This window comes from Brienomyrus brachyistius, chromosome 15, assembly GCF_023856365.1.
Source record: "Brienomyrus brachyistius isolate T26 chromosome 15, BBRACH_0.4, whole genome shotgun sequence".
NCBI lineage: Eukaryota > Metazoa > Chordata > Actinopteri > Osteoglossiformes > Mormyridae > Brienomyrus > Brienomyrus brachyistius.
In genome coordinates this window covers 8,749,373-8,776,458 of record NC_064547.1, presented here as the reverse complement: position 1 = coordinate 8,776,458, position 27,086 = coordinate 8,749,373, and the positions used below count along the sequence as shown (strand labels likewise).

The window sequence follows — 27,086 nt, the reverse complement described above, 5'->3', positions numbered from 1 at the left end:
GATATGTTTTTAGCATTTACTGAGATGTTGGGAGAGCCAACTGACTGAAGTAATTTAGTTCCTGGATGAGAAAAACATAGGGTAAGATTATAAAGAAAGCCATAGGTTATAAAGAGAGAAAAATCAACTGCAAGCATTTAGAAATAGATATTATTGAAATGAGATATATGATTGAAATTAGTGGTAAGCAGCAATCTCTGAAATGTGAGCAGACATTTCTACTGATACTGACACATAGATCTCCTCTGAAACCCAAGTTGAGATCTTTCCTGTCATTAAGAGATTCACCTTAAGATTGATAAGGAAAACCAGTATCTCAGCAGCAAACCAGGAGTCAGTTATTGCATGCACAACTATGGTGTTGCACTGGGATTTAATGTTAAATGACTGGAGGGCTTTCTATACCACATTTTTGGACCTGTTTAAACTTGGATAAGGTTGCACCAATATCTTGGAAAGCTGGACCTGGTCATAGGGCTTATAGGAAACGTACTAAAGATACGCCTGTATTGTTGGATGAGAATTTGAATGTAAATGCTGAGTGCATTGTGCAGGATGTCAGTGAGGTAATGGGGTTTACCAGGTGATAAGGAAGTGGTTTAATTAGCATTTGTTTGGAAACCGGTCAGTTGCTTTCATATACATCAGTCTGGAAAGTCACCATTCTGTACTGTCTCATTCCTCTCAGGCCACTCACATTCCAGGAGATCACCATTTATATGCAAATTCACCGACAACATCTATACACAGTACCTTATTGTGGAGAGTCTTATGGGGGACAAGAGGTCCTTATTTTGTATTTGAGCTGCCTTTCAGTGTCCTGTGTAGGTCTACATTGTATTGCATTATTTTACTGTTCAATACTACGTTACGCTGAAACTACAGTACATGGGTGAGACGCACAGGGCTGGGCTTCACTGGCAGGACGGGAAAGCCGCTCACCAGACATCCATGTGTATTATAAGCAGTGATAAGTGCGTTTTAAGTCAAGCCATGCAGGTTTATTTGTCCTTTCAGCCATATACACAGTATGCAGTGAAACGAAACACTGTTTCCTCCAGGATCACACAAACAGACACAAGACTATACACAAGTGCAGTTTACAGGGCAAGACAACATGCAGTGCAGTTGACAAAGCAGTAACTGTGCTGGTTTTAATGGATATTTGAATAAATAGTTTTACTGCAGATACAGTAATATGATGTTTATTCTAGCAGCAGGACAGCAATAAATACTGTAGTAAATAAATAAATGTGCAAACAACAATAGTAGCTTAAATTTGCAATTGAGGGGTTTCCAAACTGAGCTTTGTCCTTATGAGGGCTGTGTTTACGCACTAGAGTGATCATTCTTGCTTGTTGCAATCTGGAGGTAGATTACAGGATGTTTGTTACACCGATGCTTTCAACCAAAACTCATATTGTGGATCACTTTGTCAGACCAGGAGAGGCTGCTCCCAAGCTATGGAAGCTGCTTCTTGCGCAGTGACTCCATCCGTCCATTTTCCAAACCGCTTATCCTACTGGGTCGCCGGGGGTCCGGAGCCTATCCCCGAAGCTATGGGCACAAGGCAGGGAACAACCCAGGATGGGGGGCCAGCTAATCGCAGGGCACACTCACACACCGTTCACTCACACATTCACACCTATGGGCAAACCCAGAGGTGTGAAGCAACAGTGCTAACCACTGCACCACCATGCCGCCCCTGCGCAGTGACTCCAAGACCCGCAAAAGTAAAACTTCACATAAGCTTCTAGAAATAAATATGCTTCTAGGGTCAGCAAGATTAATGATGGCCACACGAATGTGCGTGCACGCGCACTCACACTCACACACACAGTCACACACATGCATTCACACTCACACACCAATCACACATACGCACACTGCATAACTATTTTTTAACTCAAAATATGTATTAAACACATCCATGCGAATAATATTTTAATTTCTGCCTCACATTTTATGAATTACGTAGATAATATGGTTACTGAAAATAATTAGATATATTTCATGCAAGCAGCATTATATTTTTAGGAAAATATTTTAGAGCTGTAAATTATTAAGTATAGTCAAAAATGGTTTATTTCTTATTAATGCCTTTACTCTTTTTGGAAGTATTTCAACTATACATGCTATGCCAGATAATGGAAAAGTCAATATTCCAAAGAAAATAAGCCTTTTGGTCAAACAGTGACTCAAACTCGGGTTCTTAGATCAATCTGTTTCTTCGGCTTTACAGTAAGTAAGGCCTAAGCCTATGTCACCTATAGCAAAATACCTTCAGGTACATAAACAACTGATAAATGATTTGGTTAAAAACCCTAGCTATAATCTACGTAGGTTGTCACCATTAGCAGTATAATAGTTCGTATTGAGTATCTGACATTTTGTATTCTGAAGCATCCAAACCGTACATCCATCTCTGATATAAAATGTAAGAATTTCTTCAGAATGTACTCTAAGGTTGTATAGAAATGGTTACACGTTTGACATTTCTTGCTGACAAACAGGTAAATTTCCCTGTTAAGGAACAGATTGTCGTTATGGTCAGTGGAATGTGCATCTATTTCAGTATCCGGCAGCTATTCACACAGGGCCCTGTTTGTAGAAGGTCATTGAGCTTAAATGAAATCTGTGCACCTCCAGGTCTGAAACTTTCTGTTTGTTTCAGATTGTTAGACAACAGACTTGAAAAAACTTGGCAACTTATTTGTAAAACATCATATTGCTCTATTTACTAAAAGCAGTGTTACTTATGAGACAATTTCGCTGCCTGGGATAGAATGATAATGCTAGAAATAATAATATAAATGTTGGCACATTTTGACAAATCATACAGACTCATTGTTCTTTTTTGTATGTAGGAGTCCTTACAGGATGGGAGACCTTACAGGATGGGAGTTTTATTCAGGGTGTAGGGAGGCAGATGTCTAGCAGCCTGACCAAACCAAAACAATCATCTTATCCAGTCATGACATTGACGAAGTACAACATTCCATCATCCAGCCAGGCTCATTTTTAAAAATACACGTTACACATACAGAAATACATTGAATGTTGCATCCTCAAGTGCATTTCATATTGTTGTGGTACGAAGGATTTAATTCTGTGTCTGAAATGTAGGTAGATCCTGCTGACCTTTTACTGCGGCTATATGTTGTTTGGAAGAGGAATTACTGTCAGTGGTCCAGATGCATTGCCTGTCCAGGTCTGTGTGTTTACTGTGGGGTCCCTAGGGTGAATCCCACAATGTTCTTCCTCCATTGCTATCAATCATAGTTTTCCCCCAAAATATACCAAGTAACATAGCTACCGGCAAGCATCTGAAAAAAGCATGCTTCATACAGTACATGAACTTACAACAATAATAATAATAACAATAATAATAATAATAATAATAATAATAATATGTGGTAGTCCCGTAGCTTCTGGGATGGGTCTGAACCTCCTACCCTGCATAGGACAACAGGTTATGAAAAATGGAAGGATGGGTGTGCTACTGTAATTTGGTATATGTTTTTCACCTTAAACCACAAGTTACATGTCCTTGCAGCTTGGTGTCTAGCTGCATTTCAGAAGACTTTTCCCCAGTTCTCTTCTACAGTTCATGGAAAGGTTTATATCCCAAAGCTTGTAAGTATCTCATGTAAACTATCCAGTATCCAAGAATAATGCAGCTGAAGCGCAAGAAGAAAAACTGCCACCCTGACCTGTGCTTTCAGTTAATGTGTTTCTTTCCCTTCTTCTTCTTCGATCTTCTTCTTTTTATAACTTTTTATCAAGTTCTTTTTATTATTCCAGAAATTGGGTTTGTGTAGGACTGGATCGCAACACATTGAGCCTTATAAAATTTCAGTTGCCTTCATTCTGGAATAAAATGGCCATCCCGTTTATGGTTTTGAGGGACCTAAGGTGGCATGTGTATAAGACATAGGGTTTTCAACCTCTCTTAAACCTGGTATCCCCAAATGACAACAGACTAGATGTAGGAACCCCTAAGGCATTCCAGCACACATAACAGAGGACTGGGTTGGAGTATATGGTTACTTACACACACACGCAGGTTTGACACCAAATGTCCTCCACAATGTGATAAAAACCTATTATTTTGCTGTCGTGGGGACCATTTTTCAGGTCCCCACAAAGATCTGTGAATGCAGCGAAAAAGGTAAAATCACCAAAAGTCTTGTATTTTGTTTGGTTACTTATGGTTAAGGTTAGGGCTGGATAGGGGTTAAGGTCGTGTTGTGATTAGAGTTTTCCCCATAGAAATGAATGGAGAGTCCCCACAAATATATATCTATACACCTGTGTGTGTGTGTTTTTGTGTGTGACCGGGTATACCTTACCTTATGGGAACACAATGTCCCCACAACATAATGAATACCAATTTTTTTCCCCTTATGGGGAATTTAATAAAAATCTGTGACTGCAATGAAAAAACTAAAAATGCAAAAAATGTTTTGTATTTTGTTTGGTTAATTATGGTTAGGGCTGGGTAGTGGTTAAGGTTGTCATAGTTAGCATTAGCATTTTCCCCATAGAAATGAATAAGCGGTCCCCATAAAGATACCCGAGATCTGTGTGAGTGTGTGTGTGCACGTGTGCTCATACATGTGCACTTCTCAGTGTGTGCTTCTCAATATGTCACCTTTTTTTCTCTTGCTCTGGTTTATCTCCAGCTGAGGAAGGTGCGCTTTTATCTTCTCAGAAGTCTCATAGTCCTTTGCTGCCTTTGCTCACAACCACGCGTCAGATGAATGGAAACGCTGATAAATAACCTCTTGGATAGGAGATAAGATTCTTGCTCTGAAATACCAGGCCAAGACAGGGAAAGTGGCGATAATGCTTGGCTGTTTAATGTAAAGTCAGACTCTAAAATGACACTTTTTGAGAAAGTTTGCAAGACTTTTAGATCTGTGCACTGAATTTCAGCTTTTCAATAGTAAAGTAAGAATTCGACACAAAGCAAAGTCTCATTTGATAAACAGTTACTATACATGCAAATAAACCCACATAAAGGGAAAGTAAGTAGGGATGTCTTTGGGTTGCATTTATGCTATTAAACATTAAAAATATAATTTTATTCCTATGATCGGATGTGGTGTTTGTATCTGAATCTGTTCAACCAACAAAATTGCATTTGTATGTATATCTGGAATGCATCTGTTTCAACGCAGAAGTGTGCAATTTTGTGAATTTTCCTGCATGAAAAAGTCTTATAAGAATACATATAACTGTTATATTGATTATAAGTTTAATGTGTTGCAACAAGTGCACATATACAGTACAATCCATATCTGGCTACATATACAGTACCCTCCGAAAGTGTTGGAACAGCAAGGCCAATTAATTTGTTATTGCTATGTACTGAAGACATTTGTGTGTGACATCAAAAGATGAATATGAGAAGACAGATCAGAGTTTCAGCTTTTGTACCCTGGTATTAACATCTAGATATGTTGAACTGCATATAATATAGCACGTGTTGTATCTAACCACCCAGGTTTTCAAGTGAGCAAAAATATTGGAAGAGAATGTTTTCAACTAAATTGTAGTCAAAAATGCTCAATATTTGGTTGCACATCTCTTGCTCGCAATAACTGCATTAAGCTTACGACCCCGCAGATTTCTTGTTTCTTATTGATTATTCCATGCCAGGCTTTTACCAAAGTATCTTTTTGTTGTGTTTTGCGGGGTTTCTTCCTTCAAAGACGTATAATGAATGTTCAAAAGATCTGGTGATTGACTTGGCCTGCCCAAATTAAGTCCTATGTTGAGGCTGTACTGTTTTGGATCATTGTGTTGCTCCAGATTAGCTTGGATGCATTTCTCCATAAATTGGCAGACAATATGTTTCTGTAGACTTCTGAGTTCATTCTGCTGCTACCGGCATGAGTTACATCATCAATAAAAATGATTGAGCCTGTTCCAGAAGCAACCATGCAAGCCCAAGTCACACAGATTAGCTTGTATGTTTAGGATCATGAGCAGGTCCCTTCTTTCCCTATACTTTGGCCTTTCTATCACTTTGGTAGAGGTTTGTCTCATCAGTCCAAAAAATCTTGTTCCAGAACTGTTGTGGCTCATCTCTGTACTCTTTTGCAAATCCCAGTCTGACTTTCCGATGTTTACTGCTGCAGTGGTTTGCATCTTGCAGTATGGCCTCTTCATTTTGTTCTCCAAGTCTACTTTGAGCAGTGAACCGTGATAATCTGTGGACTGTGATATTACTCCCGATTCTCGGCAGCCGACAAATTAGCACGTTCAGCACATTCGGTTAAATTAGTTACTAGGCAATTCTCCTGAGACTCTTAAGACTTCTTATCCATCCATCCATCCATCCATCCATCCATGCATCTTTGGTATTACTTATTTAATAGATTTTGTTTAGCCTAAGTGACTAAGTCTTTGGTGTTGCATTGCCCTAACCCTATTTTTCCAATTGGACATGTCTATTTTAATACTCAATTTTGGTAAACGCGAGGTTTTTCAGGAACATATTAGTTGTGTTGTGGCAGAATTGACCATATATCTAATTTGGGACTTAGATGGCTCCGTAAAGAAAAGCTGAAGACAGACAATGTTATTAGTGATGGGAATAACAGCCCTTTGAAGGAAGCCGGATATTAAGGCTCCATTCCTCTCTGAGAGCTTTTCAAAAGAAAAGCTCGTCGATACTTTTTCTCTTAGGGGGTGAGGGTAACTAGGTTTATCTGTAAAGTAATCACTAAGATAATGATAAGATAAGATTTGGATCAGATTCAGACTTAAATATCCCACTCATATAATTTCAGTTTGCATGTGTAGAGTAGGCTTAGCAGCACTATATTACTCATATTGCCAAACCTAATATCAATGATATGCACTGTAAACATCACGCAAGGCGATGCTATGTGCTTCTACTTTGTCAGTGAATTCACTACTTTGAATTTACCCACTGTATGAAATGTGTAATGTAAATAAAATTGCCTTCCCTGGAAGGCAATTCAAGCAACACTTAGTATTAGAATTTTTTTTTCTGCTCTTACTTGCAACCCGACAACATCAGACTCTTGTTCTCACTGTTTACGTAAAGGGGAGTCGTAAGAATATAAGGCAGGCAGCGTAATTCTGGCACAATGATAAAATGCATGGCTCTCAGGTACAAATCGGCTTGCTTAATTTGTACCTAAGAGCCGTTGAAAAGAACTGGATTGTTCATAAACGTAGCATCACTATTCATCAGTAATGATCAGATGACAGTCGTTTTCGGGAAGAACACATACTTGTACCAGATACTCGTTTCGACTGGATATTCAGCTCACCTCTAGTTTATATACACATATATTTGTCTGCTTGTGTAGTTGTAGTTGTATTGCTGATGTATTGCAGTACAGTACTTGACTGGAAGTTCAGGGTTATTCATATTGGCAGTAGTGAGGTAATATCGTCTGCATGCCAGTGTAAATTACAACCATGCCATTCTTGCGGAGAGGCAAGGGGAAAGTGAGCCATTCTTGAGCTCCCTCTAAAGATTTGAACTGTCGGGTAAATAAGGAATTGACAGTTATTATGACGGAGAACAATACAGATAGAAGAGCAGCTTTTCAGCATTGCATGGTTAGATTTTTTACTTTTCACATCAGGCTGTGTCAATGTTCAAAAGGCAGTTTGCTAACCCTTGTATAGGTAAATGTAACTTGGTGTTTGTTTATAATCTCATGCTAAAGTGTCTTATTTTCATTCTTAGTTCAGGTAATTAATATTGTAATGCTTTGCTTTAGTACATTCATTAATACATCTTCCAACCAGTTATCGAGTACATGGCTGTGAGATACCTGATATCTTAACCCCAAGAACAGTAATTAATATATTACCTTAAAATCAATAGTTGGTCAGATACAGTATACAAACAAAGTAAAAAAATGGTGATTCATTGACATAGAATTCTACAACTTTGGCTTCTTAGAGTGAAAAAGCAACGTTTTGAACAAAATTGTGCAAGAATTCTCATTTCTATATTAATATTTTATTTTGCCAGTAATCAAAATAACATGTTCAATGACAACACGTAATACCTTACTCCTGAGGCCATGAATTACTTAGTAACTCATTTACTACTGAAGTACAAATCATGAACAAATATAGTAAGTGCATGAACCATTATGACATGCAGTAATAAGTGATATAATCACTGATTCAATAATACATTAAGTAACAGTGTAACAGTACATTTTTTGTGGCCCCACAAAAGTTACCAGTACTGTGTATAGCCCTAAATGCCAGTATACCATTAATCACATTTTTGACGCAGCATATAAAACTGGTTTATCATATACATTTTTCCTGACATCAGTTTTGGCAACAACGTCTATCCGGTTAAAAAGTTAATCCCCCGTGCTGTTTAATAATTTCAGCATTGAAGTAAGTGCTCCTTTGTTTAGAAATAAATGTCAGGTTAGATGTGGCATAATTTTAATGGTGCTCATTTTATGTCTCCTTTTCAGGGCTTTGAATGCAGTATCTACTGAAGACGGGGAGTTATCCAGAGCACTTTATCTTTTCCGCCAGTGGACAGACTTGGGCTTAACGAATGTCTACTTGGCCAATTACAGCGTTCTGCTCAGTCTGCCTGGCTCTTCACCAGGCACAATCATTGATAAGACCAGCAAAAAATGTTACCTTCCTGACGGGGACGCGTGCAACCCTCTGAATCTTGAGACCATCACCAGTGACCAGCTTTTCTCCTTCGCTGCCTATTCTGCCACCGGAACCCTGGAGGTATCGATCAGTATTCTTACGCTTAAAGAAAAACATTTAACACATTTGTGAAGCACAACACTTACATGCACTTCTGTATGTACACCTTCTCCAGAAGGTTTATATATTGCCTTACTTTTTATGTTTATAAAAGATTTGAAAGTCATTAAAGCAGAAATAGATGCATTTATGTGCATTAGGTATGGAAAAAAATGTTCAGAACTGCGTTGCTGTTGACCATTATACATTGTTCATCAACATAGAAGGAATCTAGATTCAATGGTTGTTTCAGAATAATGTATTACAGAATAATGGAGATTAATTTCTCCACTCTTTCAGTCTTGTGTTGTAAACTGACAGAAAAAGGATATCAGGAACCCACATGGAAGGTGTGTAATATTCAGTTTGGAAAAATAGGCAGAAGTAGCAGGTTTTATATGCAAGTATAAAACAAAGAACCACTTATCTCTCTTCAGCTCTCTTTGTAATATAAAGGAGCTGAATCTTAGGATTAATAAAATGAATATTATTTTTTGTTGGAATCCCCTTTATAATATACACAGGTGGCAAATTGATAAAACATGATTTTCTTAAAAGACGCTAAAGCCTCACCTAATGCAAGCTCCGCTTTTAAACCATGATTCACACAGCAATGTAGAAACCAAAGCATTGTCATTTATTGGCTGGCAACCTCCATAAGCATAAAATAAGAGGTACATAATTTGTCAGTGACATTTCTTATATGACAAAATTCAGAAACAAAAAATGTCACGTAGGTAAGAAATACAGACAAATCATTACTGTCTTTTATTGATTCCTACAGGTTAAGTCTGCAAATCTCAATATGCTTTAAGATTGCGTATTTTAGGCATTAAAATATTACAAGGCACCCCCCTCCACAAATGTACACACACTTACCACAGTTCTATGTTTTACTACAACATCTCAAATGATTAGAAGACGGCATTTTTGAGGTATCTAATAAGCTACTGGTGCTTGCTCTGTGTAAGAATGTGGTACAAGACGTGTTAAAATTCTTGCACAATATTTCCCATGGAAGTTGAAGTGTGTGCAGATTGTGTATATTGCATGAAAGTTAATAGACTTGACGTTTATATAAAAGCTTCATTTGTCTATTCGCTTTATCCGCCCGCACAAACAACTTATGAACAGGCAGCAGTGTGTGAAATAAGAGTGTGTTCTCCTGGTACAAATGTGATAGCTTGAACGAGAAACCCCGCTGAGTGGAAATGTCAATGAGGGCAAAATGTGCATCCATGCTTTACAGCATACTGAAGAAATCCTTTACAGAAATAGTGGCAAAGTTTTTGTAAATATCTATTGCCTGTATCAGTGGTGCTCAATTGGGGGACCCCAGACTGGAACACAATATATTATGTGCATGTGAACTTAGACCACCCCCCCCGCCCCCCCTAAGTCATCGGGGGCACTGGGCCTTGGCTTTGGGTGGCTGATGGAATTTGGGTGCATGTAATGGAATTTGATGTATATAAATAATAGCTGTTGCTTCTGTGTTTGTTGGCAAAACTCTGCAGATCTACATCTGGTCAAAGTGATTCCTGGTCTGTATAAATCACATTGATTGTGACAATATGATTGTTCAGATTTTTTTTTGTAGTTTAAAGGATGAAAAGCCACCCCAAAGACCTGAGTATTGATGAACTATCATACAGTGTATAACATACTATTTGCTGTCTTGGTTCTGATCAAAAACCATAACACAAATTCACTAGGCATAATATTACAAGAACAGACAGTTTTACAAGTGTATTTGAAAAGAGTGCTGTGTGTGGTGCTTTCTTCTTGAATGAGGATAATGAGCCTGGACCCCCTTTTATCAGGCTCACATACATGGCTGACATTGCTGTATTAATCATTACAGCATAACAATGTGGTCAGATTTTTATTAGTGTTGAATTAGATTTATTAGATTAATTAGATTAGAATTAGATAGTTTTATTCAAGAAAAATATGGTAATATCATTGAATGCTGTTTAATGAAAGTTTAGGGTTAAGGTATAATAAAGGAAGTGCTTCAAACTTCATATATTCATGGTAATATTTCTCTTGCTGATGGAAAAATAATTTTCCTTTTTTTCTGATCTGCTGATCATTCTGAGTGGAGAATAGCAGGAGTTTGTTTTATGTACAAGTTTATACCCTCACCTGGAAAGGTAAACAGCTCAATTTAATACATGTGTTAGAACCCACTTGGTTGTATTTGGTGATGGCCTAATGGTTAGGGAGGTATGTTTGTGCTCGTTCAGTTCCCTGACCAGCAAGGTGACACTGAGGTACGCGTACGCTGAGCAAAGTACTGCTCCCTGGGTTCTGAATATTAGCTATCCACTGCTATGTCACATATTGGTTAAATGCAGAGGACACATTTTACTGTCATGTGCTGTGATGCATCAACAATGACAGTTAATGTCTTTCATTGTTTCATTTTACAAAATCCAATTCTTCAGTTGTATTTTGTTCTGTCATTTTTAAAAGAGAAGTGCCAGGATGCAGATGTTGACAGTGGTAATAAAGCTCATATTTCCCTTGTTCCTCCATATGAAAGAGATGTCTGCACGGGCATATTGTGTCTCTAGTTCTTACGATAAATGAAATGTATTCAGGTAATGCGGCATCTTCTGTTGTTTTAGGTTTGTTTGTGTTTGGGACGGCATATATTTGTACAGCACTGCGATGCAGTTTGGTTTTCTTTAACTGTGCCTCAGAATGACGTAACTATGATAGCTGAATAATGCTTGGTTATAGGTCAACATAACTTAAAATATGTAAGGTGTATGGTGTAAATGATATCTGTACCATTGAGAAAAATTAGTATAGTTTGGTTATCCAGCTAGTTTTGCTGCTGTAGTGGGCATGCGAGTTCAGTTACCCTCTCATTTCCTAATCACCTCTGAACACTCCTGACCCTTTGGGTTTCTGCATTGCAGTGTTGACCCCTTGCAAACAGAGGGTACAGCAGCCTGTTTCCCTTAACAATTAACGTCCGGGTTTGGCAAATTTTCAGTACCGGCACGGTACGTTCAGATCCGTATTCTTGAAGGCTTCAGCAGATACTTGGTGCATGCATTTTTAATAATAGTTTCTGCACTTCCAATATGTTGTCATTACATTAAAGTGCATGAGCAAGAAATAAAAAACCATATGTGATCCTGCAGAATGCTTGGTTACTCCCAGAACGGGTTGGTTATTACAATGTGTCAGCTCTTCATCACTGCATCCTTAGCAAAGACCTTTTAAATTGTATTAAAAAATACTGTTGGTACTAAGTGGTGTCATTTCCACTTTCTAACATGACACATTGTCGGCTTGAAGTACTCACATTAGCTCTTGGTTCTTGACTTGCTCCTGAAGTACGGCCAATTCATTTGTCACACATTTGCCTCACACATTTGTCAGGTTATAATATAGTAATTATGCTCTAAGTTGCCATCGCCTGCTCTCTGACATATTCACAATACGTTCCCTTCATCACCGGTAATGCTGTGTTGCAATTTTACTTGGCATTAGAGATAACATTAAAGCTTTTATTTTTATTGTTCATTATTAAAAAAAAGACTAAACTAAATATTTTTCTCTGTTCTGTAATTACAGATATTATAATAAATTATAAACTGTCAAAGACATACAACACGGTGTCATCGAACTGTAGAAAGCAAAGCTAGAACAGAAGAAAGGAAAAAATATATAATCAATTCAAAAAAGCAAGCAATTTTTTTTTTTTGTAAATAGTAATAATACAGTGATATAACCATTAATTGATGATATCCAGTGAATGTGTGAACTGTTTATGCTGTGTACAATACTTCCACTTGATGGTGAGTTGGGCATGACCATGTGTGTGTCTGTGTTGGGGAAGGTAAAGGTGATACATTAGGAGGGCTGTCGTAAGGCCAACCAAGGCAGGCTGGGGGGCCCCCACACCAGACCAGCTCAGAGACCCACCCCAGGGAGACCGGAAAGCCACCAGACCAGGCCAGCTCAGAGACCCACCCCCAGCAGACCGGAGGGCCACTACACCAGGCCAGCTTAGATACCCATTTCCAGTGCACCAGGGGGCCAGCACACCAGGCCAGCTCAGGGACCCATCCTCAGCGTACTAGGGGGCCACCACACCAGGCCAGCTCAGGGACCCATCCCCAGTGCACCAGGGGGCCACCACACCAGGCCAGCTCAGGAACCCATCCCCAGTGCACCAGGGGGCCACCACACCAGGCCAGCTCAGGGACCCATCCTCAGTGTACTAGGGGGCCCCCACACCAGGCCAGCTCAGGGACCCATTCCTGTATGCCGGAGGACCCAACCCAAAAGGGAGGGGAGGCAGCGGAACAAAGTTGTATCTTTGGAAGTGGTAAGATTAGGGGGCTGGTGAAGTCAATATCAAAAGTAAAAAAGGGAAGAGAGAAAGAAGAGAAGAGAGAAAGAGACAATAAATAATAAAATCATAATCATAATAATATTGATAATAATAATACCGATATACTAAATAAATAATAGTAATAATAATAATTGAAATAGTGATACTAAAATGGGGGGTGAGTTTATGGCCAGTGGGCACAAAATATTTTGTTTCAACCATTAGTAAAGCTTAACACAAGTATAAATATTAATACTGTTATGCAAAGAAATGAAAGGAGGGAAGGAAGAAGAAAAGAGGTAATAGAACAGGTGCCTCATAGGTAAGTATGAGTGAGGTGCCAGATGAATAATAACAGAAGAATGATGCTAATAATAAAATAACAACCAAAGAAAAGGGGGTGTGATTGAAGTAATATGAGATGTGATAGAGATGTTTTAGAGTCCTACTAATGCAAGGGGAGGAAATAGATTGAGTGTGTAAGTTGGTTTATGTGTGTGTGTGTGTGTGTGTGTGTGTGTGTGTGTGTGTGTGTGCATACATAAAGAGTGTGGAAGACCAGTGGTTACTAAATGTATTTAGGAGTAAGACCGTTATGAACCAGGCAGACGAAGTTGGGAGGAGCATTGGATATGACAGTAGTGCGTAGGTTAGACATAGGGACCAAGAGTGGATTCTGGTAGGTGATTTGGTGATAATGGAGGTGGGGAGAATGAAAATGCATATTTTCGTAATGCTTGCTTTTTTCTCGTTTTCCAGTTCAAGAGAAATATGTTTTTGCCGACAGCTAGAGCCACAAGGAGAAGTCTGTAGATTCCTTGTTTAAGCTACCAGATGTCGCATCCCCTAGCAGGCAGAGTGTGGCTGACAGAGGCATGCGGCAGCCCAGCGAGAGTGATAGTGAATTTGTGATTTCTTCCAAAAATTGGTAGACAGGTCTGCATAGCCAGAAGGTGTGAAAAAAACGTGTCTGAGACATTAAGTGTGCATTGTGAATAGATATCAGACTGTGCTAATCCCATTCTAAACATCTTGTGACCAGGGAATTGGACTCTGTGGATAACCTTGTATTATATAAGCTGAATATTTGCGTTATTACTCATTGTGAATGTATTTTTACAGTACGAATGTTAGTCCAGAAGTTTGGGTCCTAGTGAAAGACAAATCCTGTCCCCACTTAGAGGTTGGGAGGGAACATGTCATAGCATAATTTGAAAGAATTTAATAAAATTTACTTTTGATGGTGATTCTGAGAAGGTCTGAGATCAGTGGGGGGATCTAAATCAGTATCTATAAGAATTTTAGATCTAACGGATGATTTCATTTGAAGATATTTGAAACACCGTTGGCTGTCCATTACAAATTTCTCAATCAAGAAGGGTGATGAAACAGAAGCATTGTTCTGGAATATGCCCCTGAGATGGGTAATCCCTTTGTCAGACCAAGACTTAAAGTGAAGTGGTTTACCATTGACAACAAAATCTGGGGTATTCCAAATCGGGGTGGTGTTAGAAGGTAGAAAGGAGGTCTTAGTGATTTGGTGGATCCTCCACCAAACTGCCGCTGCGATTGGCGGACACTTAAAACATGAGTGACGCCTAATAGACTGGCTGAGAAAAGGTAAATCAGAGATATGAATTTGATTGCATCGTGTCTGCCTGATGTCAGTCCAGTTCTTATCCAGTTGGCTGGCTAGATAGTAATGCCTTGGCATTTGAGTCTTTGAAGCATAGTCAATTTTATTTTCTTTTTTTTCTCCAGTACGACTTATTAATGAATAAGTTCAGGGTTCTCGGATAATTGGCAGTTGGTTGCAATGAAGTCATTGTAAATATGTAATTTATTTTTTTAAGAACAAATATTTCGATCATTGCAATCCAACTTATGAGTGATACTGGTAGATTCATCCAACGCTGGAGATCATCAGCAATAGTCTTAAGTTCGATTATTTGTTGTAGTGAGGGTAATGGATTCTTTAGGAAAAGTATAATATCTTACATTCAACAGTAGAGGTTGGGATTCCTCTAATACTCACTAGACAGTCTTTTTCTTACACCTGGGGAAAATAGTCGTATAGAACATTCATAAGCAGCATACAGTACAAGTACAGCATACCATCCTAACATAAAGTAACAGCATTACTAAACAATAAAAAACATTATGTGATAATAACTATATAATGTTTGTTATTAATGTTTAGTAAAGGCATATTTAATGTTAAGGTATGCTTCCTTGCTGCTTGTGAATGTCCTATGAATGCATTATAAAGGAATCTTGAAGGTTCAGTTAATGTAAAGCTTTACCTAATATAATTAATATATACTTAATATATATTATATACTTATTCCCTTAAAAATTATTAATTTATATTTTTAAATAGCTGGCTTATTATTCTAATTTTCCAGATTGATTGTAATAATTTCCAGCAATTGTACTAAACAAAGGGTTGAATCCCTTCATTGTACTGATTTACTGAATCATTGCTTTGTTTAAATTTCGAAAGTTGTGAGCAGTTCTTGTTTTTCACCAGGGTGAGATGATCGACGTTCAGTACGGAAGCACAAGAGATTTAAGTCAAGTCAGTGCTTCTAACCAAGGTACCAACAGAATTGCACTTTTGAAACTGGGACAAGCACCCCTAATTTATAAGGTAAGCATCTGTACGATTTAAAGAAGTCCATTCTGCCGTTGCATAAATGTCTGTCAATGGTTCTCTTGGGTACTGATGACAATAATAATGGAAGCACTAGAAACTCAATGAGATAAAATATGTAGATATTAAGTCTAATGCATCCCACAGACTTTATACGACTTTATAGAACTTAAAAATAGCAGACTTTAGCTCTCCTTGAAAGCTAAGATGGTAAGGATGGTACTTTACTGTTTCTTTGTGTCAGACAGATCAGTGGCTGTAGTCTGCTAATAGCATATACAGATGGTATCTTGTCATACAAGTAACAAGCAAGGCTAATTAAATGAATTTCAATGGCATTATTATATTTAAAATGGTTATCAAAAAACATTATTTGAGCAGTTATACAGTTTTGTTTTTCATATCCTGGGGAGTTAATGGTTTCCCATATCTGTCCTACTATGTTTATCATATAAACATTACACCTTTATCATTTTTAATGACAGGATACCTTTAAGCAACTCTACCATGCCATTTATGTCAGCTTCATATTAAATTGTATAATCACGCATAATTTAATCAATAAGCACTTCTTCTGAAAGATATATTTGAAGTGACTTGGAGAGTTTTCATATAGCTCAAAGGTGAGCAGAGCAGTTGGTTGAAAATGCTGCACAAGCATGACCTTGTCAGTAATTCATCATAATTAGAAATATTATAATTTGGCAGCTCGCCTACATTTAGGTGCAATTAAGGCAATGGCACATGTTTATAAAATGCACTCTGGACAGATCCTTTATATGATATATACATGATATTCTTAATGGGTAAAAAAAAAAAAGCTATTCATTGACGTGTTTCAGTGATAAATTTATTGATTTAATGTTGCAGCCATTTTTCTATGTTAGACTTTCGTCTAATCCTACCAGTTATTGCTGAGGCAATACCTTTGTAGCTGACCAGCACTCAAGACAATGCATGTTTTTTACATTATGTTTTATTTATTTAGCAAACACTTTTTTTTTTTCTTTTGAAAAAACAGGGTCAGACAGTATTTGGACCAGTTGGTGGTCAGGGGGCTTAATTTGATCCGATGACCTTTCGATCACAGGCACAACACGTTAAGTCACTGGGTCTCAAAGCACGTACTACATTGTAATGTATATTCATGACTGATGTGTTAATCTGCGACGTAAATAAATTGGACACCCAGTGACAGATGTCATTAGAATCCCTGACGTCTCTAACATCACACAGTTCATAAGCAGACCGCATGAATGGTTAAACTGTGGTAATGCAAAGTACACAGACATTATGGTGGGGTGTTTGTGATTGACTGAGCACAAATATTTGGATATAATGGGAAGTTTATTTGGCAGGTGAAATAGGGATCTGGGCATCCATGCTTAGCGTTTGCTATTGAGCATGACTAAATAATTTTTGTGACATACAGAGTCATTGAATAATCAGCATCTGGTTTCCGTTATGCTCTGGTGGACAAATTAATAAAATTTTACCTTCACCTGCTGGTCCCATTACATTGCGTACTGTGAAAAGATGAAACCATTTTAAATGTTGTTTCTTCCTCTCAGCCCTTTCTACAGAACAAATCTGAATGTCAAAGTTATACATTTTATTTATGAAATTCCTTACTCTTTTATTTGTTTGTTTTACCCCGTATCTTACCAGCATGATAAATTCCAGTGGAAATCATCCACTTGATCCTTTATTTATTTATATATATATATATATATATATATATATATATATATATATATATATATATAGACGTGTGTATATATTACAGACAGGAAATGGGAGGCCAAGAAAAACTATTTGGACTTGCAGTCCTCTGCGTTCATTTGTCTGAAAGTTCATAAGTTGAAAGTTCGTAAGGAGTGTCTATATATACAGCGCCCTCCACAATTATTGGCACCCCTCGTAAAGATTTGTTAAAAGAGTTAGAAAAAAATCCACCTTTTGGAGAAAACTCAGTGGTGTTATACTGGCAAAGGGAGGTTGTAAGCAGGGCTGCCAATAATCGTGGCACACGAGTTTTCGTTAAAGATAATTATTTCTTGAAGGAGGATTTTTTTTTCTTGGAATAAATTTATGTTAATGAAAGGTTGGATTTTTCTCAGTTTTTCAGTGTGACATGAAGCTGCTTCACCAAAAGGTGGATTTTTTTCTAACCCTTTCTACAAATCTTTACAAGGGGTGCCAATAATTGTGGAGGGCGCTGTATACACATATACAGTATATGTGTATACATAGTGAGCAAAAGTCATCAAAGCTCTGTTGACCCAATAACTGCAGAGTTCCAAACTTCTTCTTCCATTGACCCCACCACATAAACTGTGCACAAGGAGCCTCATGGATTGAGCTGCCATGGCCGAGCAGCTGCAGGCAAGCCTCACATCATCAAGCACAATATCATGCACTGGATGGTAAAGCACGCTGCTGGACTACTGGTGTGCAAGAAGTTGACAGGCTTGCACAGAGCCCTGTCCTTAACACTACTGAATATTTTTGGGATGAAATAGAATGGAGATTGTGAGCCAGGCCTTCATGTCCAACATCAGGGCCTGATGCTCTTCTGGATGAATGGGCAAAGATTCCCACAGACACACTCCAAAATCTGGTGGAAAGCCTTCTCAGAAGAGTGGCAGCTGTTATAGCTACGAAGGGGGACCAACTCCATTAATTAGTACAGATTTAAAATGGGATGTAAGATGATGTGAAAGTTTATGTAGGTGTAATGGCCAGGTTTCCCAATATTTTGGTCCATGTAGTGTGTATGTATGTATGTGTGTATGTACATATATATATACATATACAGTATATACACACTGTCCCACGTTTGGGATACCACTGATAGATATATATATACACACAGACACAAACATACATACATACAGACGTGGACAAATTTGGAAGAGGAAGAGTTGGCCAAATTACCTGCCGGCAAATGCACACGTCTTGTGAAGTACAGAGATCGCTTGCTGGCAGTGATGGCTGCAAATATTAAATTAAGGGTAACATGAGGCAGAATTTAATTTCCTTATCTTCTCCCCAGTTCTGTGGAGGATGTTCCCTGTGCCCCGACTGGGGCATTTAGTAGCTGCAAGCAGCTTTCTTTTCTCCCTCCTTCTGGATGACCATGAGGAAGCCGTGGTAACTGGTATCCCGCATGGTGTTTACGTGTAGCAGATTCCCAGTGGTCCATCGCATCATGACACTTTGAAAACATGCACGTGTTTTATTTCTAAATTTGTAATTTCCATTAATCAATTAAACCAATTCATTGTTTCGTAAAGTGCAGTCAAGAGTTACAAAGAGCTTTACAGTAATTTGCTGTAATGTTCATGTAGGCAATATAGAAAAGAAAAATAGAATCTAAATTGTCAGTTGTTAAGAAACTGGAAAATGGTGTCTATAAAGGGTAAATTGGAGTAGTAAATAGTAAAATGTAGAATGGCTTTTTTGTGGTTGTCTGAAGTAAGCAAATAAGGTTCAGTGATTCAGGTTTTGGGGGTGAGCGCTGTGCAGAAGGTTGTCAGCCCACCATTTAAAGCAGATTTCTTCTTTAGACACATCTCTGTTCCAGGCGTCTTTCCAGGTCCAGCTGTTAGCTATGACCTTGAGGGAGTAGGAAAGTAAAACAAAAGTGTAGTGTTGATAAATGGTTATACAGAATTAGGATAAGCGTCTGAAAGTTTTATTAATTTATTTATTTGTTTGTTTGTTCTGTCTGTCTGTCTCTCTGTCTATCTATCTGTTTGTACTAGATAGTCTTCTTTTAGCAAAATACCTCAGTCTTGTGCAGGAGTGTCCCCGTAAGATCATTGTTGGAAGAAATTCCCATTATGTTCATTGTTTCTGGCAGTTTTTTTAAATAGCGTTACGATTATTAAGGTGATGTGTGGTGGAAGCTATTAGGTGAAATACAGTACGGATCAGGTTTCTCTTCTTGGGTCGGATGAAGTAGAGGGGGTGAGGTGCATGATGTGTGCATAGCATTGAGAGGTTGTCATGAGTGGAGATGATGAGGTGCAACCCATGCAGGGTTCATGCAGATAAGATTCGAATAGTGGAGGGATGGTTTCTGAGATCATTGAATAACCCGGCCTTGGTGCAGTGGGCGTGTGTGACGGCTTAACCTGTCCTGAGAAGAGCTGACAGTATCAGATGATGTACAGAGTCCAGATGAATGAGAACAGAAGAGAAAAAAGGCAGTTCATGGGGAAGAGTGCCAGGCAAGCTGTTCTTCTCGGAATTTATACAAGTGTCACAAGCAAGACTGGGACAACTTAAATAAGAATATTAAATGTCCTGAAAGGCAGATGGGGTCTGGCTGAGCCAGATAGATCACATGTGAACTGGACTGGTTCTAGTGCACTGAGGAGGAAAATGTATACAGCACTGAAGGGGGTGTGTGTTGGGAGGGGGGGTTAAAGCTGGCTAAGTGAGATATGGTTGGAGGGTGGAAGATAAGTTACAACAGATATACTGTACATGTGATGTGCTTCTCATGTTTATATTTGGAGATAAGGTGGATGTTATAGAATACAAGCAGAATGTGAATCTGAATGGAATAGCTGATTATAATCTGCAGTTTCAAACTACCTCACATCAATTGGAATATGGTGGCTGAGAATATGCTACGACATAATGGAAGTAACTGGTAAGTTTATTTAGTCAGATGTGACCAGCAGGTGCTCAAGTGACCCTGTGGTAGATGAGCTCTTACAGTATACATTGTTACTCATTTTTACACATTGGTGAAGAAATGGAAGTTGAAAGGGTAAGATTTCAGAAGACTAAATTATGATAAAATTAAAAATCTAGACAGATAAATGCAAAGCTGTATAAGGTCTTTTCTTATAGTTATTTTGTTACAAACATGAATAATTAAGACCACTTGGGACTGAAGGTAAGTGGAAGATGGTGACTAAATGACTAAATGAGGGAAGTAATTTTAAAATCCCAGTAGTTTTGAGAGAGTGTCAAAGATCTAAAGACCCTTTGATCCTTGTATAGCAATTCAGTACTAAAAATAAATAGAAACTTAAAAAGGGTATTCAGAAAGCAAAGAAGATAGAGATTAACTTAGCTTTCCCCAGTAATACGATAAAAGTCAGCAAAAGTATAAAGTTGCTGTTTACTAAATACAAACAATTAGCCTTAAAATATGCCAGATTTATTTTTATTTTTTTTTGGAAGTCCATAATTTAGGCTGACATAGTACCATTTTAAGCTATAGTCAGTGTAACTTTTAAAAAAATATTTATTTAGGCTTATTATGTGATTTACCTCCAATGGCATTTGATATTAATAGCTAACTAGAATACACAATAAACTTAATCTTTTAACCTTGCATACATCTTTTTGTTCAAAATGGGGAAAAAAAATTAAGTATTACTCGGATATATTTGAGGTACAGAGGGTTACAGTTTTGATGTGACACTGTTAGCAAACACAATGACTATGAAAGATTTATGATACTATACTGTAGTTAAATTATGCAACTTACAGACAGTTGGGAAGAATAAATCATAATCTGTTTAATTATACTAGACATACACTGCGGATGCCATATGGGGAGACAGAAGCCATCTATGATAAATATCTGGGGGCTGCATGGATGCCTTCATTTTTTCATTATAGTACCTTAATACAGCAGTCAATACGATGCATGGATACAACTGTAGGTGAAACCCAAACAGTCAGGCTGAGGGTTTGCACTGCACTAGTGAAACCACTTTAAGAGTCTCCTCCCTGACAGCGAAGTGCTTGTGGAGAGACCAAACTGGACAGCTCTATTATTAGTGTAGTATTACTATGGCAAAATTGTCGTTAGCCTTTAAAGTACAGTACAGTAAGTATTTTATCTGGAGTCCAGAGTCTCCCCCCCCCCCCCCACAGCCCCAGTTGGGATTAAGTGGTTACAGGGATGGATGGATGTCATTGTAGCATACTGGATAGATAAAGGTTAAATACAAACTTAATGTTAACCTTCATTTATGAAAATCTGCTCTCTACTCTCAAAACTGGGAGTTATTGAGAACTGAATTAATGTGCTAAATGACAGCTGTATCCTTAAATTATGTCAGATGCATGTTTTTGTGTGTGCGCAAGTGTACCTGTACTCGACGTGACTTCAAGAAAGTCTGCTTTACCTGTGTCCGCAGCTCTCGCTTCTGGCTGATGCCGGCTTTGTGGGGGTACTCACCTATGTTGACCCTTGTGACCTGCCCAGCCAGCAAAGTCAGGAAGATAAAGCCTTTGGCATCACTCTGAACGCAGGAGGCGATCCGTCCACTCCGATGGAGCCCAGCATCTGTGAGTAGACTTCTTCTAGTCAGTCTAGTCTAGAGAGGAAAACAATATAAATGAAAAAGAGGCCCCTGTGTGAGAATATGACATTTAGTAATTTAAAATTGGATTGACGTGTCTTTTATTTTTATCCCGGTCATTCAGTCAGTGACTGTCAGGGAAGTGACGTCAAAGCAAGTCCAGTTGCTGTCATAACTCGTATTATTTGTGAGACCACAAACATGTCCTTGAAATACTATTATATTACAGTTATATCTATGGAAACAACTTGTGTACAATGTCTGGTGCTAGTGAACTCACTATCAGTGGGCCAGATGTCTGTGAGGGACAAGTAAACAAAGTAAAATGGGGAGGCAGGTATTTTGTGTAGGTTTTTCTTCATTTTGCTCAGTTTTCAATGTACAATGTTTCATGACAGAAATGTGATTCAAGAAATGCATAATTTAAGAATTACTATGCACAGAGCAGCCGTTAGCGTGGTGCAAAGGGCATGAAGTCATTACCTGAAGGTTACTGGTTCCCAGGAGGGGCCTTGATGTTGTACCCTTGAGTAAGGTAATTAACCTGAATTGCTCCAGTAAAATGTCCCACAGGATAAATTACTACATCTGTAAGTCACTTCAGACAGAAGTGTCAGCTAAGCAACAGAATTTCTATTTTTTTTCTCCAGTGCATACTAATTATATTTCTCTTTCGTTTCTTTAAACTGTTTTGACTCTAGCCTGGTATATTGCATTGTGGGGCAATGGTGGCAGAACAAAGGCATTTGGATTGATAGGTAGCAAGGGAAAGCATTTATAGATGAAAATAAAGCAAGAACATAAATGCAAGAGCAACAAATGATGCAGGAAAGGACTGGCAATGCTAAATCTAAAGGAAGAAAATTAAATTTAAATAAAGCACCCGAGATACCCCACACCCAAACACAATCGCTAAAATAATCTTACAGAATACTCACTTCAAAGGCCGTCTCAGTGTCAGTGTCAGTGATTTTGAAGCATTTCTCATACACTCCAAGTGTATGTGTGTGTGTGTATATATATATATATATATATATATATATATATATATCTTCATTTAAGCATGTATATCTGCCACACAGGTGTAGTTGAGAGTCTAGAATGTAATTTTATGAATTAACAATTTGCATTTTTTTTTTAGATTAAACGCATTTGGTAGATTTAATTATTCCTTCTCACCTTCCCGCTTTCTGGAGTTTGCAGGTTCTCCCTGTGTTTGCTAATGTTTTAGTTTTTTCCCCATATTCTAAAGATATGCAGTTAAGTGAATGGGTATATCAGAATTACAGTCTGTGATGAATATGTACCCTACAGTCAATCAAATTCCCTGCCTTGTGCCCTGTGTTACCAAAGACCCTGTACTGGATGAGAGACTATGGAATTTGTCCGTGTATAAATTTTGACTTCCACACACTTTACAAGTGCATCATTATTTGTTAAAATTTAGCCTTTTAATGAAATTATATTATTAAGCTGGATGGAAATAAATATCCCTGCAGCTAATAATATACAGAACAAATGTGCTGTTTCATTAAGACGCTTTTTTAAGTGTTTAATTTTTGGCTACCTAGCTGTGCCATGTGCCAAGCCCAACATTATGAAAGTCCCTTAATTATTCATGAACATTTGGAATATGCTAAATTAATTACGAAAATATTTTCAGTATACGACATATTTTTACATTTTCCCACCTAATGAAGGGAATATCAGGGGCCAATCTTGCACGTATTAACGGTGGCTGAGAGCCAGCTAATCAGATACTTCCTGGATATGCCCAAGGGTAGCTATGATTTGCAGCTGCATAAGTAGGGAGACCAGCCTGAAGGGATGTAGTCCAAGCAGGTGCTGTCCAGGAGCTGGGCACTGAGCTATCTCAGAGCTAGACATTTTTGCACCCCCTGGCAAAATGTCACCAGGGCCCTCAGAGCATGGTGGGGGGGAGGGATGTCTCCCTTAGTAGATTTTGCTGACCAGGCCCTACTTGCCCCTCAGAATCTGCCTGGGTGTCCATGCCCCTGTCTAAGGGGACTTTAATTTGTCAGGAGGACTGTAACAGATTCTTTAGATCTTGAAAAGAATATACCTACAAACTGTATCACTACTTAGCTTCTTGGACTCATAGTTGAACACGGTTTTCTACAGCAGGTAACTCTTAGGCTACGTTTGTGTTACATTTTCATTATGGGAATGAATTTAGAGCATATTTTGCTGGGATGTGTAATGGCTGAGGGAGTGTGACAAGATGTTCAGGGTGAACAACAGAATTTTAATCACTCTCAGATGGAACTTCTATGGGATTTGTATTTCCAAAGTTTTGTATTTTTTTATAATTTATTTTAATATACCAATATTGTAACCATGAAATACCACGCATTATGTGTAGGACAACTGGAGATTTCTATGTGTCTGACTGTGTAACAGAATCAACCTTTCAAAAATGTCCTTTTCCATTTCTACTGTGTCCATGGGAGACACCAACTGACTTTTAACTTCAAGCGGTTTTTACATGTTAATTTCTAGCTACTGACAGGTAGATCTATTCACAAAGAAAGGATCGTATCCCCTGAGTTATTTAGAAACCTTGTTGAAGCCGAAAGAAGCCTTTGAATAGAAATGTAGTCATTTGCATATTTATTTAAATATTCAACAGTCATGGGACTGGTGCTCAAACCTTTAATGAACAAATGCCTGCCATCTCCATCTATGGGCTGGAATACCAAAAAGCAACACGGCTCCTGACTATCAGGTGCATGAAGGCTTCCCCTGACGTCACCCCTTTACAAATGTGCAAAGAAATTAGCTTCATCCTACATGTCATAAGAAAAAGTGAATTGGGTAGCCAGAGATGTGCTAGAATGTAATAAACCATTTAACTGTGCATATGCATACATACATTTCTGTTGTATTGATAGAGAAATCCCTAATCGTAAGTGTCTCATTCTGTTTTTATTTACTTATCAACCATATTCTCTGTTGGGGGGAATATCATGCTGCTGCCAACATTAGTGGCAGGATCTTGTAAATTCAGTGGGTCACATGTTAGAATCTATAAAGTAGGTTAGAAAGCGTCATTGTGCTTAATTATCCTTTTAATGAAACATGAAATGTTTGAAGACTGCATTTGCATTTGTTTAAGCCCCACAATGCATTGCATTTGCAGCTTTTTAAAATTCTTTTTGATTTATTAATGCATGCTGCTGGTGTGAGTGGATCAGATGTCAAAATTAGTTCCATGTGTTTACGGATAAACCTTTTGATGCATTTCTATCAAAAGTTCATTCATTCAGGCACATTAAAACTGCTGACATAGGGCAATATTGTGTTCAATCAATTTGGATTATTCTCCTAAACAGCATTTTCTCATTCTATGCCTTGGCTGGTTTTATTGAAAATATCAAAATAAAGAGAGATAAGAATTCAGCAATCCTCTGCATTGGTGAAAAAATGCTGCATTGTGTTCCTTTGAACATATTTTAAACTTGATCACTAACCAGAACTCCATTTCCAAAAGCCATTTATCTATCTGTTTGTTTGTTTACAGCATTGGTTCAACTTCCAGCTATGTCCTTTATTATGGAGGGATCACACTGTTTGCTGTTGGACTGAGGCTGTTACTCCATTATAGAATATATAAAGTTGAAAGAGGAAGTAATGAGGAATGAAGTTGCGGACAGCTAATAAGAGACTTGTGAGAGATGCATGTTCTTCATGGGCTTGAATTTATTTTTTTGTTTGTGTGTGTGTGGCGGGGGGGGGGGGGGGGTGACTGTAGCAATATATTTGCCAGACACACTTACACGTTTATCATAAACGTTTATCATGTCTTTTATCTAAGCATCACAAACTTAACCCAAGTTAATCTTGATATGCAGAAAGTTAATCCAGACCTTTCTTTTTGAGTTTAGCCTTTTAAAAATTAAATTAGCATCACTCGTTAGTCACATGGTAATTGGAGGAGAGGACCATACAACAGAAATTCTGCCCTCTGCTGGTTTCAGAGATATTGTATCACAGTGGTATACCACAGAGGAGATGGTTGCAATGGAACGTTTTAATTATCTGAAAATGGTCAGGATTTATGAATTGGCAGTAATTTGGTGCTTTTCATTTAAAAAAGTAAAGGAATGGAAACAAATTATATCAAGCCTTTTTGGAGCTCAATTAACCATTCACCTGTTGTTGCACCATTCTAGAGAGCTCTAAAAATGAAAAATAATTTTTGAATTGCTTATAATCCTTAGTAGACACTATTTTTCCAAAGCCACTATAATAAATTCAGAGTGATTTGACTGTTAATAGTTTTAAACATGTCCAAAGGAAAGGCTTTTAAAAGTTCCCTTTGTTAATCAGTTAAAGCATATCTTTCATAATTTCAGCAGGTTGTCAGTGCTTCACACTGATGGGAGCATCAATGAATGCACATCCCATAATGAAAGTGCTACACAACACGACGATTGTCAATGCAACATGTCCATTTCTGTATAGGCACTGAGATCCAAAGGACTTGTATGTGTTAAATTAAATGTGTTTAACTTAACACATTTCTGTGTCATAAACTGGAGTCTAAACAGTAACTTGGCCCTCTATGTCTATGGCACTGTACTTAAAATACTTTCTTAGTTGTGTACTTACATTCAGGTCATTTGTGCTGTTCATGTGGATACTTGATTACGTTAAGCAACATAAACCACATAAAATATATAATCAACCTCATAAAATATGAATATCCACCTTCCTGTTAAAATATAGTAGCGAAAACGAGACTGAAGAGGGATGAACAGAGTATAATGCACTTCGCAGTTCATTACAGACAACATCCTGGGGGAATCAAAACATGCAGAGGATGGGGAATATACACTATACCTACTGGGGAGTGCATCTCTGTCTCTGGGCTGGTGCCTTAATGACCATACTTCAAAGGTATAACGAAGGCCTTTGGGCAGGCCTGAAGGCTCCC

At 38.1% G+C, this 27,086-nt stretch overlaps 1 protein-coding gene across 4 annotated transcripts in view; it reads left to right on the top strand.

The window, feature by feature from the left end:
- LOC125708416 (inactive N-acetylated-alpha-linked acidic dipeptidase-like protein 2) overlaps positions 1–27,086 on the top strand; it is a 210,567-nt gene that overhangs the window by 102,662 nt on the left and 80,819 nt on the right. For all 4 annotated transcript variants that reach the window (XM_048975923.1, XM_048975924.1, XM_048975925.1 and 1 more), the window contains 3 exons: positions 8,493–8,766; positions 15,672–15,791; positions 21,965–22,115. In XM_048975923.1, coding sequence (XP_048831880.1) covers positions 8,493–8,766; positions 15,672–15,791; positions 21,965–22,115 — 545 coding nt within the window. The remainder of the gene's footprint in view (positions 1–8,492; positions 8,767–15,671; positions 15,792–21,964; positions 22,116–27,086) is intronic.